The 16863-nt window shown below is 33.8% G+C and overlaps 1 protein-coding gene and 1 non-coding gene across 2 annotated transcripts; both read right to left on the reverse strand.

Annotated features, from left to right (window-relative positions):
• Positions 1-1953: 1953 nt before the first annotated feature.
• On the reverse strand, positions 1954-3787 carry LOC108478282 (peroxidase 27-like). The gene is made up of 4 exons (XM_017780721.2): positions 3534-3787; positions 3254-3439; positions 2871-3036; positions 1954-2545 (listed from the first exon to the last, which is right to left on the reverse strand). The coding sequence occupies exons 1-4, from the start codon at positions 3756-3758 to the stop codon at positions 2142-2144; spliced, it is 981 nt and encodes a 326-aa protein (XP_017636210.1). The 5' UTR covers positions 3759-3787; the 3' UTR covers positions 1954-2141.
• Positions 3788-12240: 8453 nt separating this feature from the next.
• LOC128286330 (small nucleolar RNA R71) lies at positions 12241-12347 on the reverse strand. Its single transcript, XR_008276873.1, has one exon. It is a non-coding gene; the product is annotated as a small nucleolar RNA R71 (small nucleolar RNA).
• Positions 12348-16863: the final 4516 nt, after the last annotated feature.

The following is a 16863-nucleotide window of genomic DNA, read 5'->3' on the forward strand; positions in this document are numbered from 1 at the left end:
AAGAAGATTTCCAAAAATAGAGTAGAAGTTTGACGCGAAAGTTACTAAAATATCTTGAAAAATTCTGCTTTATTTAATTAAAGGCACTTTTGTATTTTCTTCATCATATTATTTTTGTTCTATAAGTCAACATAATTAGGTTTGGACCGAGAAGTCTTTGACCTAGCTATTCTTAGTTTTATTTTGTTTTCTTTATTTTATGGGTTTTTAAACCTTTTTTTCTAGTCAAAGGTTTTATTGGAGTTTGATTTAATAAATTCACAGGACTTATTTCCATTTTAATTTTTCTTTGTTATTTAGTATTCATGCATCTTTTGTTTTATTAAATATTCAACCAACATTTGATAGCTTAGAATGGTTGCCTTGTTAATTAGAATAGTTAAATCTGCAATTGTTCAATTTATTCTCATGTTAGTGACAAACTGCATAACTCTTTTATGTCGTAGTTTACGTTTATGTGGTGTGGATGTGCGATCTAGCTTAAATGAACTCCGTTGAGGTGAATTTGTTAGTTAGAATTAGGTCTCTTTAGTTCTTAATGTTGCCGATAAGTTAAACCTTGGGCATTGAGTTACGGGATTATTTACCGATTAGAAAAGTAATTTCAAATGAGTTGCCTCTTGGTTACTGAATAGGTAAAGAGAGATTGGTTACCCAACGTTGAATTAACAACTAAAACTAATTTATTAAAGGAATTGAAGTTATCCTTGCATTGATGATCAAATTCATAAATCAAACAGAGATTTACCTTTCGTTAGAACTTTTTCCCATCAATTTTTTTAAAACTTTTAATTATTGCTTTTTTCAATCTAAGTTTTTAATTTAAATTTGGTTCTAGTTTAAATTTAGCTTTTGATTTCATAGAACCCACCTTCCAATTATTATTATTATTTTTATTTGAAGAAATAAAGTTATTATCGATCTTTGTGGATATGACTCTACTTGTTGCTTCTACTAATTAATCTTTTTCAAGTAAATTTTATTTTTGTAGGTTGCAACAGCCTTACAAATTGAATAGCAAAATTAAATTTAAAAAAATTAACTTTATTAGCAAAATTCATCAAATAGAAGTAAAGTCACAAAATTCAATAAAAAGTTAATGTATGGTGGTAAATTTATCTCTAGGTCATAAGAACAATGACAAATATCAATCAAAGTGAAGTAAAATGATAATTTTCAATTTCTACTTAAAAATTGTTTTTGGAGAGAATAACATCCACCAATTTTGATAATATATTTTGCTAAGTTAGCTTTGAGTTTCGGTTTATTTATTTTTAATTTCATTACTCGTGATTTGGATCCAACTTGGGTCAATCTACAACAATTTTGTTAGGTTAAATCATTATTTGAAGTTTGAACTTGATAATATTTTATATTAGGGTTTGAATTTTTTTTTTGTTTAAGTTAGGTCCTAAATTGTTTTCACATTGCGACCTAGACTTGACAAATTTTTTTTATATTGGGGCCTAAATTATTTTTTTTTCAAGTTAGGCCTTGAACTTGGCAATTGTCCTCATATTAGGGTTTGAACTTGATAATTATTCTCGTATTAATGTTTGAATTTTAGAGTTTTCAAGGACTAATTTGGATAAAAAAAATTGAAGCCTCAATTTTAGAACATTTGCCAAGTTCGAGGCCTAACTTGGACAAAAGAAATTCAGGCCTCAATGTGAGAATAATTGCCAAATTTAGGGCCTAACTTGGATAAAAAGAAAGTTTCAAATTCTAATGTAAGAAAAGTTGTCAAGTTTAAATCCGAAAATGTGATTTAATCCAATAATTTTCATGTATAAAAAAATAGTAAAAGATATTTATATATTTTTATAATTAAATTTAAATAAAAATAATAAAAAAATAAAATATAAATATTGAGATTAAATTGATAAAATCTTGGTCACAAGCAGACCGGTATGAGTTGCATTTATTGAATATTTGAGTTGGAATGGTGTGAAATAAAAGACAAAAGCATTGATCTCCACTTCTGGGTAATGTATGTATGGCACCAAACGGTCATACACAAATTATACAAAGCAATACAAATTTTGTTGGAAATTTATTCCAATGATCTCTTTTTTCTTTTTATCCCCAAACAATTCACATTTTAAACTAAGTCCAAACAATCAAATTCAAAAGCTCTCCAATTAGTTCACCATGGCACAATGTTTCCTAATCTCACCTTGATTCCCAGTGAGTACTTCAACTTTACCCATCTTCTCCATCGACACTGCAAAATCTCTAGCAAAAGTCGATCCATGGCGAGAAGCTTGCAAGACGTAAGCTTTGGTCTCCGCATTGTTGAGAAGTGCGGCATCAGATCCAAAAAGCCCTCTTCTTTTAGAGACGAGGGTGTAGTAAGCTTCGTCAAAGGTCTTGAAGCTTCCAGGGTCCATCTCCACCAGTGATGTGATGTCTCCTGGTTTGCATTTTTGCTTCAACTGAGTGACATAGGTCAGATCCATCGATGGGTCGGCGTCGCCTTTGCCACTGAAATTGTAGAGACGGAGGCCAAAGGCAACGCAATGAGATGTTCCGATGGTGTGTCCTCCTTTATAATTTGAAAACAGCTTTAAATTAACCATCAAGTTGTCAATTTTAATGCAAGTAGTAGAACATATGTTCATGGGTTTACAGCTCTGATTATGCTTCCTCCAAAGTTAACCCAAGATTTAAACAGAAAATATAAAAAAACTATTTGACAAATAAATATGACTTGTTTTTATAAAAATTGTACCAATTATTTTCTTTTGATATAATATAATATTTACTTGTACTCATAAATTTTTTAAAATTTTTTTAACTCTACATTTCTTTATTGCTGCAATAACAACAATTCCAGATGAATTTTAAATTTATAATAAAATCAAAATCACCTGATAGAACGGCCAAATCTTTCATGTTTAGACCTTTAGAAGCAAAATTTTGTTTGAGTTGTGTTACATTGAAAAAGGGAGAAGGCAAGTTTGCGAGTGCCTCGCTCAATTTTGAAACTCTTCCATCTCTTCGGCCCAAAGGAACTTTCCAAGAAGGTCCATTTATCTGAAAATTTTAATTCAAAACAGCCGACCATAAATATAAATATTAAAATATGAGTATGTGTCACTTTAGACATTAATACATTTGAAAATTTTTCCTAAAATTTTCAAGTATTTAGAAAGTTATATCTAAATACTTAAAAAGTTCAAATTTATATAAATTATGAATACGGTACAAAAATTTTAAAAGAAAAAAAAGAAAAAGAAAAAAAAAGAGTTACCATGGAAACTGAATCTCGAGCAACTAAGGCAAGGATATCAGCACAAGAAACCACACCAGGACAGGCTTGTTCGACTGCAGACTTGACAGCATCAATTACATGGTAACCTCGTAAACTTAGGTTGGGGATGGCGTCTTTCTCAGCTTGGTTTTTAGTGGAATTTAGAAGAACTGATCCATCACATCCCTGCCCAGTCAACAACAGTCGTTACATGCTACATTACTTGATTTTGACGCCCATTCCACTAAAAATGGGTCTTCATATGGTTGAATAAACTTACTCTAACGAAGCAATCATGGAAATGGAGTCTGAGCAAAGGAGCAGCAAGAGTTGGTGCTCTAGAAATGAATCCATACGTTGTTTTCCTTATAATAGACTCTGCATTTGGACAAGTCTCGCTGTAAAACCCCAGCTTCAAACCTTGTGCATTGCTATGGTTTAAAACCATAACAACAATAATGAGCTGAATATGAAGACACAACAAAACCCTTTGCCCTATTTCCATTTTGCCTTGCACCTGATTCTTCAGCAATTGCTTATAAAACATATATATATATATATATATATATATATATAAATTTACGTGAAGGAAAGACAAGAGAAGAGATTGGTTGAGCTTTGATAAACTAAATCACTGAGCATTTTTTTTAGCAGTTAGCTTAGGGAATCGTATATTAATTATTGATAAATGATGTTAATGTTTTAACTTGAATTTTTAACAAAATTAATGGGGTTTCGAATGTATTTGAATTGATTGACCCTTCTCAACCAACACAGATACATATATGACAATGAATATGGATAGGTATATGTATATTTATATATATACCCAATGGAAATGACAAGATTTACTGGCCAAAAATATGACCAACATCATGATGGTGAACTGGTAACTAATCAACCAAAAAACATTAATTAATATAAGATTCTTTCTATATCAATCAGCGTTAGTACGACCCCTATTGTTTACCATTCATGCTTCTGTCTACTATATGTTGTTTTTTGTCCATTAAATAACGGGCAATCGCAACTCTTACCACTGTCAATACGGTTGGATTCGATTGCTTGAATTAATATTTATTTATGTATTTAATTATAAAATAGTATAATTCAAGACAGCTGGAATTACAGAATTCCTTATCCCAAAATTTGAGAATTGGAAACTTAGAGATGGGTTTATTAGAAAAGAAAAAGTGAGAGGAGAAAGGATGTAAATCCTTGGTGAAGCCAAGCTCCATTCCTGCATTTCATAATAGATGCATAGATTCCTTCCCAACAACCACACCATGAAAACATTGGTTGGATCATAGTTTAAGATAAAGTCTACAAAACAGCTGTTAAGAGGCGTGGCAGTGTGATTATTGGAAGAATTTTGTGAGGCTCTTTTTGTACTATTATTTGATTGTTAGAGCAACTTTCATTCATTTCTCTGCCGACAGCCATCGCCAAATGTCACCTCCTTGACTCTTTCAATGTGGGGTCTGCTGCCTAAACCTCGTCGGAAATGCTTCCAGTAATGCTAAAACAAACATGCGGATTTTTCTTGTATATATGGCCGCTACTTCTCTTGACTTTGCGCGTGGACACAGTAGCATCCGGTTAGGGTACTCGCTGAATTCAAGCTAGTAAATGAGAATATATTGGTAAAAGTATGATCCATAATTTGTATTAAGTGTTAGATTATATTTTATCTTTTTTTTGAAAAATAAATTAATTAATTTTTGTATGTTAGATTAAAGAGTAAATTGATTCTTTTATTAAAATTTCATCAATTTTTATCGTTAAAAACTGATTTATGTACATCGGTATAAAATACACATGACATTACATATGTCACTAACTAGTTTTTAACATTACAAATGAATGAAATTTTAATAAAAAATCTATTTAATTTTAATTTAACATACAAAGACAACTTTACTAATTTATAAGTAGAGAAAAAATATAATTTAATTCTTAATATAAAACGGCTATACTTCAACCGAATATATCTAGATAAATCACTAATAAACCAAAATAAATACGGACCTAACATAGATTTGAACTAAAATCTCAGACAGCGCAAAAAGAAGAGAAGAAAAATGACTTTATAACTTTTCCTCCCTCCCCCACTATAAGAACTGAGACAAAAAGACGAAGACATGGATTATTGATAGAAAATAAGACGATTCCTCTTGTATTTATAGCTTAGGCTTGCACCACAGATTCAACACTTTTCTCATAAGTGGTGGAATGGTAATGGTTGACTTTTATCAATCTCAATTATATGAATTTCTGACATACAAACTTCTTTTATTTTGTTACTTCAATTTGTTGAAGTTTTACCCAAGTGTTAGGCTTGTTGGTATAAGTATACATATCATGAAAAACAAAGCTATGTTATGGTGATATATGGTTGTTAAAAGGGAATCAATCCTAAGATTTAATTAATTTCAATATTCTCTCCTATTTATATTATTAGCAAAAGTCCAATCTTCAAAAGTGTTTTTTTTCCCTTAGCCTCCTCTCTCTAAGCAATATATATTTGTAAAGAATTATATATGGTACGGTGTGTGGAGCCTAAAAATTCTGCCAATAAGTTTATTAGTAAAAAAATAGGTTAAATATAAAATTGATATTCAAATTTATCCATTTTTCTTAGATTGGTACTTAAGGTTTTCTTTATTTCAGATTGGTATCCAAACTTTTTTTCCGTCAACCATATTGGTACCTAAGCCTAACACTGTTACTTTTTACTGACATGGTAGTGCTGACCAATCATGTAGTGCCACATGGATCGCTATTACCTCTTTTTCTTTTCTTTTTCATTTTCCCTATTTTTCATTTTTTCTTTTTCTTTTTCCTACCCAGATTTTGTTGATTCTAGAGAACCCAAATTTTGTTCGATGGAGAGTTGTAACCTATAGGGAGGTTATTGCCACTATCAATGGTGGTTTCATGGTGGCAGAATTTTGTACAAGCAACTAAGGAGAGAGTTACAGCGAACATGGCGCAGAAAATGAATCTGTAAAATGGTGAGGCTTGGTTGGAAACTAGAGACGACGTCACTGGAACATGCATCCTTGTGGCTATTGGAGATAGATTCTGCATCACCGATGAAAAAAAGAAATAATGAACTGATTAAGTTTAATCGATTCATTGCGAGAAAATTTGTATCTCAAAATTTTCCCAGAAAATTTATTACTTCGCTACTAGCGTTTTTTAGCTGCAAATTTTTGTATTAATTTGAAATGTGGCTTAAAAGGCTAGTCATTTGAGGCAAAGGAAAGGCCATGCCTTCTTTATAATATTACTTTTTTATGTTTTATCTTCATCTTTGTTCCTTTATTTTTAGAGTTCAGATCAGAATGAGCATAGAACACATTAAGAAAGTCCAAATTTGTAGCAGATTAATTGGTTATTCCAAGTTGTTTTATGTTTTCTTTTCCCCCAAAGTTTGTTGAACAAAAATGGTTGGTTGTACTATGCTATTTTAGCTGAATAATTAATGCTTTATTGCTTGGATTTCTTTTAGCTGACAAATGGGGTAAGTTTCAAATACAAGAAAACCACAATGCATTTTAATTTTTTAACCCTAATTTCCAATCTCCCCTCTCGCTTCTTAGCAAGAATAGCCTCCAAATTACCCGATGAATCACTATGCGATATGCAGGGAACGGACAAAGGAAACATCGTGTTCAGGAAGAAATGAAGAAGGAACTAACCCAAATCTGTAAAATAAAAAGAAATATCTTTGTTAAAAACCCATCCATTCCAACTGATGTTCAGCCCTATGGGTTCCTTTATAGATAGTCCAAAAAAGGAAGAAGGAAAAAGCTCCCCAAATTAATGCCAGAAAGAGTCATTGTACGATCTTATCCTCTTAACATGGATGAAAGTTTGAGAGCAGCTGCTCATATTGAAGAGCGGCGATTCATATCAACAGTGATGACAACGGTGGTGATGAGGCAAGAAAAAGATAAAAATAGAGGAAAGAGAAAGAAAGAAAGAAAGAAAGAAAAAGGGAGGAAGGGATTATGAAGAATGTGAAAGGAAAAATGGAAGGGTAAAAAAGAAAGAAAGAAAGAAAAGAAAAGTAATGACATTATCATGATGTCACTAATGACACATGTCGTTGCCTGATATTGCCACCTGCCCTAAACTTAATGACGTTAACAAAAGTATCAAATTAATTGATGGAGAAAAAGTTTGGGTGTCAATCTAGGACTAAAAATACCTTAAGTACCAATCAGGGAGAAGTGGACAAGTTCAGGTACCAATGGTATATTTAACCCTAAAAAGTACGATAATTATTTTTCTATTTGTTAAAAAGACAAAAATTTTTCTATTTGTTTATTCGGTTTATTAAATTTAAAAAATAAAAACAATTTCTTATATTTGTTTTTCATACTTTCAATCCAACAAATATATGAGTGACGATTCACTTACATTAATCTAATAACTTTACAAACTTTCAATTTTTTTTTGTACTACTAATATTTTAACAATTTGACCATCCATGTTTTTGCCCATTCTTGTTGAACACTATGACATCTTTATAGCACATGCCCTTTTGCCAACATCCCAAGCACCAACTAAACCCACATTGGTATTATATGATAAAAAATCAGGTCGTTACAATTAATATGAATTTTCTAGTGAAGATTTGTGTTATGTATAGCATCATTTATTTTACATATTCATGTTTTATTCTTCCCACTCATTACGACACTCAATAGGCTACTTCGAAAGGGAATTGAATAGTCAAACTCATATTATACATTTCGTGCCGTAGATTCTCCAACAATGTTCTTACCTCTTTCTCTAGAGTAATGCACTCAAAGGAGTTGGTTAGACACGAGAGTATCAAACTCTCTATATTTGTTTGGGTTCTCCTTGGGCACTTTTGCTATGTTATTTCCTTTACCCTTCTTTCCTCTTTTTTTTTCCCCTTACCAACCATCCTCTTATACTATATTAAGTAGCCCAACCACAAAAATTGTAAATGAAGGAAGTTCCTTGCTCAAATGGCATAAAAACCACCCTCTCACAAAACCAAATCTCTTACACATAATAAAGAAACACAATGAAAACTTACCTAAATTGTAACAATTCGTCCGATGAAGTCTTTATATCTGATTATTGTTTCTTGTATTAAGTGTAGTTTTGAGTAAGTAAAGTATTAGCTATGGCTAACTATAGAATTTTGTGTATGCACTGATTGGCGAATTCTGTGTTTTGGCGAGATATATGGATTGACAGATTCTTCTATTAGGTATATGGCACCTCAGATATTTTGGCAAAGTCGTTAAATTCGTAGTTTAATAGATTTGTTTATTATTTTAGAAAGACTATTGAGTTAGTCCTGTGAGAACTGGTTAGAATGAAATTATGATACTGTAGTTGATAAGATTTAAATTATGATAAGTGTACTTAATAACAAGAACCAAGAGTGTTAGTGGAATAATTTGATCTTTCCACTAAACCTTTTTCCATGCTTAAGTATATAAGGGTATCGGTGTCTTCACCAATAAACTTTCCATGTTATTTGCATTCATCTTCTTCTTGATTTTATCTATATTCTCTCTCTCAAAGCTTAAGCCTAAAAACCTTATTGAGGTTGAGTTCGTTGTATTCAAAAAACTCCCACATTTGTTTTGGCTTTTTGGTAAATTCTAATGAACCTTAGGTTATTTTCATAGTTATTTACGTATTTTTAGCTCTGCATGCATAAGTGTTAGAATTATATGTAAGGAAGGAAACTTCTTGATTCTGGGTTATGTGTTTGTTTTTCTTGCATGCATGTTTGGATTCAATGGAGTAATGATCTTATAATTGTAATTATCCACATTTTAGCTCAAGACGCTATTGAAGGGTCAAGTGACAAAGGAAAATGTCCTACTTTATAGACTTTGCCATATTCTGTTGAGTTCTTTCTTACTTCCATGTGTGTAATATTCTTGCTTTATATTTCGTGTAAGGTAAGTACTTATAATATGCACAAGTGAAATGCATGTATATGAAAATTAGTTGTTCAAAGTTGTTAGCCTTGGTCTGTAATTGTGTTAAAGTGTATGAACCATTCTTCATGCATAAGTCACTACCTTCTGCTTCTAACAAGAATGATATAGACTGAATCATAGAAATGATGTTAAAGAAGTATATTCATGGTGTTGCCTTCAATGGAATGTACATTGAACTGGTAGATTGCGATACATGAAAATGGTTGTGTAGCCTCTAGTAAGGCAAACGTATGTTACAAACCAGACTAATAAAATACGACAAATGATGCAAACCAAAGAACTATGAATGGAATGAACGATATGAATCTAACTAAGGATCTAGGCATGTGGCTGACATGAAAAATGTTTGTCTGTATGGTCATATGGGCGTATTGTATGCACCAATGACATATAGATTGTTTGTGTATGGTTTTCACCATCTAGCGAATTTGTGTGATTGTTTTTGAATTTTTGAAAAGATCTGCTTGAAGTTGATATGTTTTCTTCTGGAATTCACTAAGTTCTTTTGAACTTACTTAGTTACCTTTCCTTCTTAGGCTTGTTGTTAAAGAAAATGATATTCTGTTAGACTACGCTAGAGAACCTCTTCTACCGTGAGACTTGTGTTATTTTGTACAATGCATGACATGAGGGGGTGATGTCAAGATGTTTATTTTAGAGAAAGAATTTGTTTATAAAATATATGTTTCATAAACTACGTTTCTAATGAAGTTACAGTAAAGTTTCGAAGGTTTTAAAGTGTATTATATTATTGCACCTTGTACACCAATTGGTTGGTACTTTACTTCTTTTATTGTATTAGCCATAATTCAAACTATGGTTTTATAAAGTTTATACTAGAAACAGTTTAAGATAATGATTTATAAGTAGTGACATGACATACTCGGGTCCTCCTAAAGTATTGCAAAAGTTTCTTTTTGGTTTTAAATACGCAACCCTTGAAAGTCCTACGAAATCTTCACTAAGGAAATAACCAACAAAAATTTTGCAAAAGTTTCTTTTTGGTTTGAAAATGTGATAAACCATAAAAATAACACATTTTAATCCCATACTTAGCATATTTTTGGATGGTTTATCATATAATTTAGTAAATTAGATGCTTCTAATCCCTTAATTTCATGTTTTATACTCAGGAGAGCATAGGGGAACAAAAGGAGCAAAAAATAGACAAAACGGGCTGATTGAAGGACCCACACAGCCAAGACAAATTCCACACGGATGGAGCACACGCCCTTGTGAGCCACACGGGATAGTCACACGCCCGTGTGGCATCCCGTGTCGATATCGTTCACTGTTTCCCAAATACGCGAAAAAAACCAATTTTTAGGGTTTTTGAGCATTCCAAAATCTATATTAACACACTAGAAGAGGACCTAAGGGGGACACGTAGAGTAGAACACAGGAATTACTCAAAGAACACCAACAGATTCAGCTCGGAAGTAGGATCACCTTCAAGACTGAAGATCTCCCTCCAATTTCTCTCTCGAAGTTTTTGGGTTTCTTTATGTTTTGTTGTTTTCCTATTTTTGAGATGTTTTCCTACTACAATATGAACTAAACTCCCTAAATACCTAGGGAGGATGAAACCTAAGATGGATCTTATTATTTAATATTCTGAATTTAATGATAAATACTTGTTCTTGTTCTTAATTATGTTTTCTTAATTCAAGTTGATGTGCTTATTCAGTGGAGCAAAAGTCCCTGTTTAAGAGTAAATCCACCATAATTAAGCGGAGTTGCATGCAACCCTAGAAATAGGGCGACATAAATCTGCCAGATTGGAGTCAAATCTAATAAGAGAATCCATAGATCGAGTTAATGCGGCAATAGGGGTTTTAATTAGAAAGAGATTTCAATTAATCAACCTAGAGTCAGTTGTTCTTAATGTCGAAAGGGATATTAACATAATTTAAGGATTTCTACAGATCTAGACAATTGAATAAAGTGTTAGATTTAGAATCAGAATAATGAGTGAAGTCTAGGTGAATTCTTCCTTGGGTATTGTCTTTATTATCGGTTTATTCAATTACTTTCTTCACTCTCTGTCGCGTTAAGTAGTTAATTAGTTAGTTAATTTTAGATTAAAACAAATCCCTTATATTTTAGGCTAAATAATAGAAAGAAAGTTAATACTAGTACTTTTAGTTCTTGTGGATACGATACTCTGGACTCACTGTAATTAATACTACCATTCGATAGGTACGCTTGCTTTAGTCGTGATCATAGTCTAATTTAGTGTTCCATAAAACGATCATCAAGTTTTTAGCACCGTTGCTGGTGATTGATATATTAGGAACACTTAATTTTTATTACTTTAGCCATTTCTATTTTTATTGCAATTTTTTTATTTTTTTATTTTAATTACTAATTTTTCTTTTGTTTGCTTCTGCCAGGTTCTTGTAGTTTATGACTAGAAGAAACCCGTCAAGACCTCTACTTTTTGACAGCGAAATTGAAAGCACAGCTTGCAGAAATCATAGAGAAATAAGGCGAAATTTACAGTATATAGAGGAAGAGCACAAGAACAATACCAATACTACTGAGGAGATGGTTGAAAATTATAATAATCCGCTACCTCCTGTGGTTGCAACAATTCCTGTAAATCAGAATCCTGCTCTTCATACTATGTACGACTATGCTAAGCCTAATTTAGCAGGGGCTGAATCGAGTATTGTTAGACCTGCAATTGCTGTAAATAATTTTGAACTGAAACCTAACACTATACAAATGATTCAATAGTTTGTTCAGTTTGATGGTTTGCAGGATGAAGATCCGAATACTCATTTGGCCAACTTCTCAGAGTTCTGTGATAAGTTCAAAATAAATAGCATTTCTGATGATGTCATTTGCCTTCAGTTATTTCCCTTTTCATTGAGGAACAAAGCTAAACTATGGTTGAGCTTGTTACCACGAGGTTCCATCACTACTTGGGAACAAATAACTGAAAAGTTTTTACTAAAGTATTTTCCGCCGGCTAAAACGACAAAGTTGAGGAATGATATCTCTTCCTTTGTGTAGATGGATTTAGAGACTTTATACAACGCATGAGAGAGGTATAAGGACTTACTAAGAAGGTGCCCTCACCATGGGTTACCTTTATGGCTACAGGTTCAAACTTTTCACAACGGTTTGAAACCCTCAACTAGGAAAATAGTCGATGGAGCTACCGACAGAACCCTAAATAACAAAACACCCAATGAGGCTTATGAATTTATTGAAGAGATGTCACTGAATAACTATCAGTGGCAAGTCATGCGGATAAAGCCTAATAAAGCAGCCAGTGTTTTCAACCTTGACACGGTCACTATGTTATCAAACCAGGTAGAGCTTTTAAATAAAAAGATTGATGGTTTATGTGTCTCTATGCAGGTACATCCGGTGATGTAGTGTAACACAAGTAGAGGAGGAACGAATAATATAGAATGCCTAGCCTACGACCCTAGCACTACGAACGAACAAGTCAACTATGTAACACCCCAAATTTGGGCCTAAAAGTATTGGGCCTTGAGTGGGGGTCTGTAAGGAGGTTGTATATATGTATTTAATTATGCAATGAAATGAAACAATTAAATGTTTGCTTTAGTGGTTAATGGCTTTGAGAAGTGTTGGAGAAATCTTGGGTTCAAACTTGGGCTTTAGCAAAAATTTTGGTATTAAGTGAAAAAAACCTGGATGCTTGGATGAAGGCCTTTTAAATTATTGTGTTAAATAAATGACACAATGAGCAATGTGGTCTAGTGGAAGTGGCGTAATTAAAGTTGTATGGGAGCCTGGGTTCAAGCCTTGGCTCTTACAATTTATTCTGTTTTTTTTTAAGGGAACCTGGAGTTTGGCCTTTAGACCTTATAATTAATTGGGGATAAAATATGACATAAAAAGAGCCTGTGGTGAAATGGCAAGGTAGCGTCATAGAGTTGGCAAGGAGGTCCAGGGTTCGAAACTCATGGCAATAAAAGAGCAATTATTTTGCTAACAGGGGGCGACAAAAGTTGGTGTTGAATTTAAACTCTGATGTTGGAAGGATCCCACATCGGGAAGCTAACATAAGAGTGGATGCAAAGCTGGCTTTAAATAGAGAGAACCATGAGGAGAGTAAAGGTACCTTTCTTGGCTGATCCCTTTCGCTGTATGGCGTGCTCGTTTGGGTTGGGCGTCGGCTAAGAGTGCTCAGAGCGTGGATTAACTCCAGTCTCCTATTAGGTGTGTATTTCTCACTATTCTAGTTGTAGGATGGCTACTTTGGGCGCGATGGTAGAAAGGAGCCATGTGAACAAGGCCTCTGAGCCCAATTGGATAAGTTGTTTGATTGTGTAGTAAATATTGGACTAGGCTAGGTGAATCTCATATATGTGGCTAGATTTGGGCTAAAAGGGTCATACAAGCGTGTGGGCCCATTTGGGCCGAGAATGGGCTTTAGGGCCATTCGTATTGTTATTCCTATTTAGAATACTTTAGTTTACCAATTACAGAAATGCCCTCGACTTGTAAAATTACCAAAGTACCCTCGATTTATAAAATTACTATTTTACCCTTGATTTACAGAATTACTGTTTTACCCTCGATTTACAAAATTACCGTTTTACCCTCAATTGCGAAATTACTAAAATACCCCTATATGGTAGAATTACCAAAATACCCCTAGTTTGTAAAATTACCAAAATACCACTTGGTTTGTGAAATTCTTGAAATACCTCAATTTGTAAAATTACCAAAATACCTCGATTTAAAAATTACGAAATACCCTTGACTTTCTAAAATTATAGAAATACCATTGGTTTACAAAATTCTTGAAATACCCTTGGTTTGTAGATTTACCAAAACACCATTGTAGGATGAAATGACTAAAATACCCCTAATAGGTAAAAAGACCGTAAGCCCCAGAGGGTAAAGTGGTAATAATACCCTGTATGGTAAAATGACGAATATGACCTTATGTTCCGTATGACTGATGTGCTTAGGATTTACATATATTGATATTGGATTAGTTAAGTTTGAGTGATAGGTGGTGGTTATCGTAGGTAATTGATTTTGGAAACGTTTCAACTTCAACCCATAACAGGTGTGTAATAACCCTCGCAGTAGCTTAGATTAATAATCGCCGAAAAGTCGAAATGCTAAAATTTTGGCATTTCGGGAACTTGTGATTTTACCTTTGCTTAAAGATGCGATATATACGATATGATCGGTGTTTGGATCGATGGAGCAGGTAAGAGTGCAATTTTGTGCACGATGGTAAGTTGGGCCTCAATGGGCTGGAATCGGGCCCAATGGGTTTTCGGGCCCATTTGGGTAAAACTGATAGAAAATGGAATCTGGAAAAGTTGCATGTTAACACGGTTAGTCTTGTTGTAAAATTTGGATTAAGCGAGCTTAGTGGGCTAAATCAAGATTCGTAGGGCCCATTAGGGTTTTGGGCCCAAAAGCCCTAATTTGATAAAGTGGGTTAAAGATCATTATTTAAACACTCGAAATATTGATAATTGTTAATGAACATGGAAAACCCTGATATTTTGTAAAATTACGAAATTACCTTTATAATATGAAAAATGACTATTTTGCCCTTGTGGGCAAGTGGTGACTTAATTTGTGTGGTTGATAGATTTGATTGTGAATATATGTTGGTGATATGAATGACTTGACTGTGATTGTTTGATTCAAATATGGGCATGACATTCTGCATACATGACATGTTGCATGGGTTGGGTTTTATAAATAGAGGAGGTGCTAAAAGGGCTATGCCCAGGTTCTGGAAAGGGCTTTGCCCGGTTTATCAAAAAGGGCTTTGCCCGATTATTAAAAGAGGCTAGGCCTCGGTTATATGATAAAGACTATGCTGCCAGTGGAGAGCTTGGTTGGGTGGGTTGAGTTATTCCCCACATGGTGTGTTGGTTGGTACGAGTGGAGAGTAGCGGATGGTGGGTTGAGTAGTCTACCCAAATGGGCTTGCATACATTCATTGATATTACATGTGATATTGAAATGGGCTTATAGGCCATGCCGCTTACAGTAATGGCTTCGGCCAGTGATATGATTTATGAAAAGGCTTCGGCCCAGTATATATCGAGACTGAAGTAGGGCTTAGGCCCATATTACTACTGTTTAAGGGCTAAGGCCCGGTGTCTTATTCTTGAATAGGGCTTTGACCAGTTGTCTGACAACGTGTTATTCATTGTTTGTTTGTTGTTAGGGATTACACTGAGTTTTCATAAACTCACCCCGTTTCTAATGTGCGGGTAATCCCTAGCTTAAATGGTTTGGGCTGCGAGGACTCGGAGATGGCCACACTCTTTTTTGAGTTTCTTTTAATTGCAAGAAGTAACCGATTTATTTTTTATAAGTTTTATCTTAATTAATATTATTATTTGGTTTTGGGTTGTAATAAAGCCATTTTAATTATTTTTCTGGGATTATTTTATTTTATACCCTATATTTTACTGATAACAATCCAAAATGGGTTAGACTTAGGGCGCGTTTCCAAAATGATAATTGTTGTCAAAATAACTCAACGATACAATTAATCAGTTTATCAAAAATATCTACTTAAATGAATTCCAACTCGTTTTTCTCAAAACCTAACATCGCACCAAAGTGTGGCAATAGTTGTGGGCATGTCTAGGATTGGATCCAATCAAGAGCTTAGTACTTAAGCAGCCTTCATGGCTTACCTCCTCTGTTTCGGATACCTACTTGGTGCACAGCTTCCATTCACTTTATTAACTTAGCAAAGGCTATCTTTTAAAACACTAAGAAGGACATTGAAAGAGGCATGGGTTTTCTTAAAAACTTCAATGTGACACGTCGGATCCGGCCATAACGTCTGGGCCGGGTTTGGGGTGTTACAAACTATATGAGTAATAATTCTAGACCTTAGAATAACCCCTATAGTAATACTTACAATGCAGGTTGGAGAAACCATCCCAATTTCTCTTAGGGTGGTCAAGGCAATCAAAGACCACAACCCCCTCTAGGCTTTCAACCACCTTACTAGCACGAAAAGAAGCCGAACCTTGAGGAGATGCTAACGAAATTCATCTCGGTGTCAGAAACACATTTCCAAAACACCGAAACAATGCTTAAAAATCAACAAGCGTCAATTCAAGGTCTCGAGACTCAAATAGGTCAGCTTACTAAGCTGATCTCAGAAAGACTACAAGGTAGCTTGCCTAGCAACACCGAGATTAACCCAAGAGAGTAACTCCATGCGATTACTGTTTGAGATAAAGAAGGGTTAGTTAAGTCCAAACCAGAACCAAGGCAAGAAATCATGGTAAGTAACGGTAAGGGTGGTGAAAGCCACATTAAACAGAAACTGGTGAGCAGAGAATATACACCTAGCGTGCCATACCCTAAAGCGACAAAAAAAGACCGCACAGACGAACAATTCAATAAATTTCTTAACATTTTAAAAAAGTTACATATTAACTTATCGTTTATTGAAGCTCTTTCGCAGATGCCCAACTCAGTTAAATTTTTAAAGGAGCTTTTGGAAAACAAATAGAAGTTAAAAGATTCATCGCATGTAAAGTTAAATGCAGTTTGCCCAGCGATTCTACAGAATAAACTACCCAACAAGTTAAAAGATCTAGGGAGTTTTACTATTCATTATTT

Source organism: Gossypium arboreum, chromosome 12 (genome assembly GCF_025698485.1).
Source record: "Gossypium arboreum isolate Shixiya-1 chromosome 12, ASM2569848v2, whole genome shotgun sequence".
In the NCBI taxonomy this organism is placed as follows: domain Eukaryota; kingdom Viridiplantae; phylum Streptophyta; class Magnoliopsida; order Malvales; family Malvaceae; genus Gossypium; species Gossypium arboreum.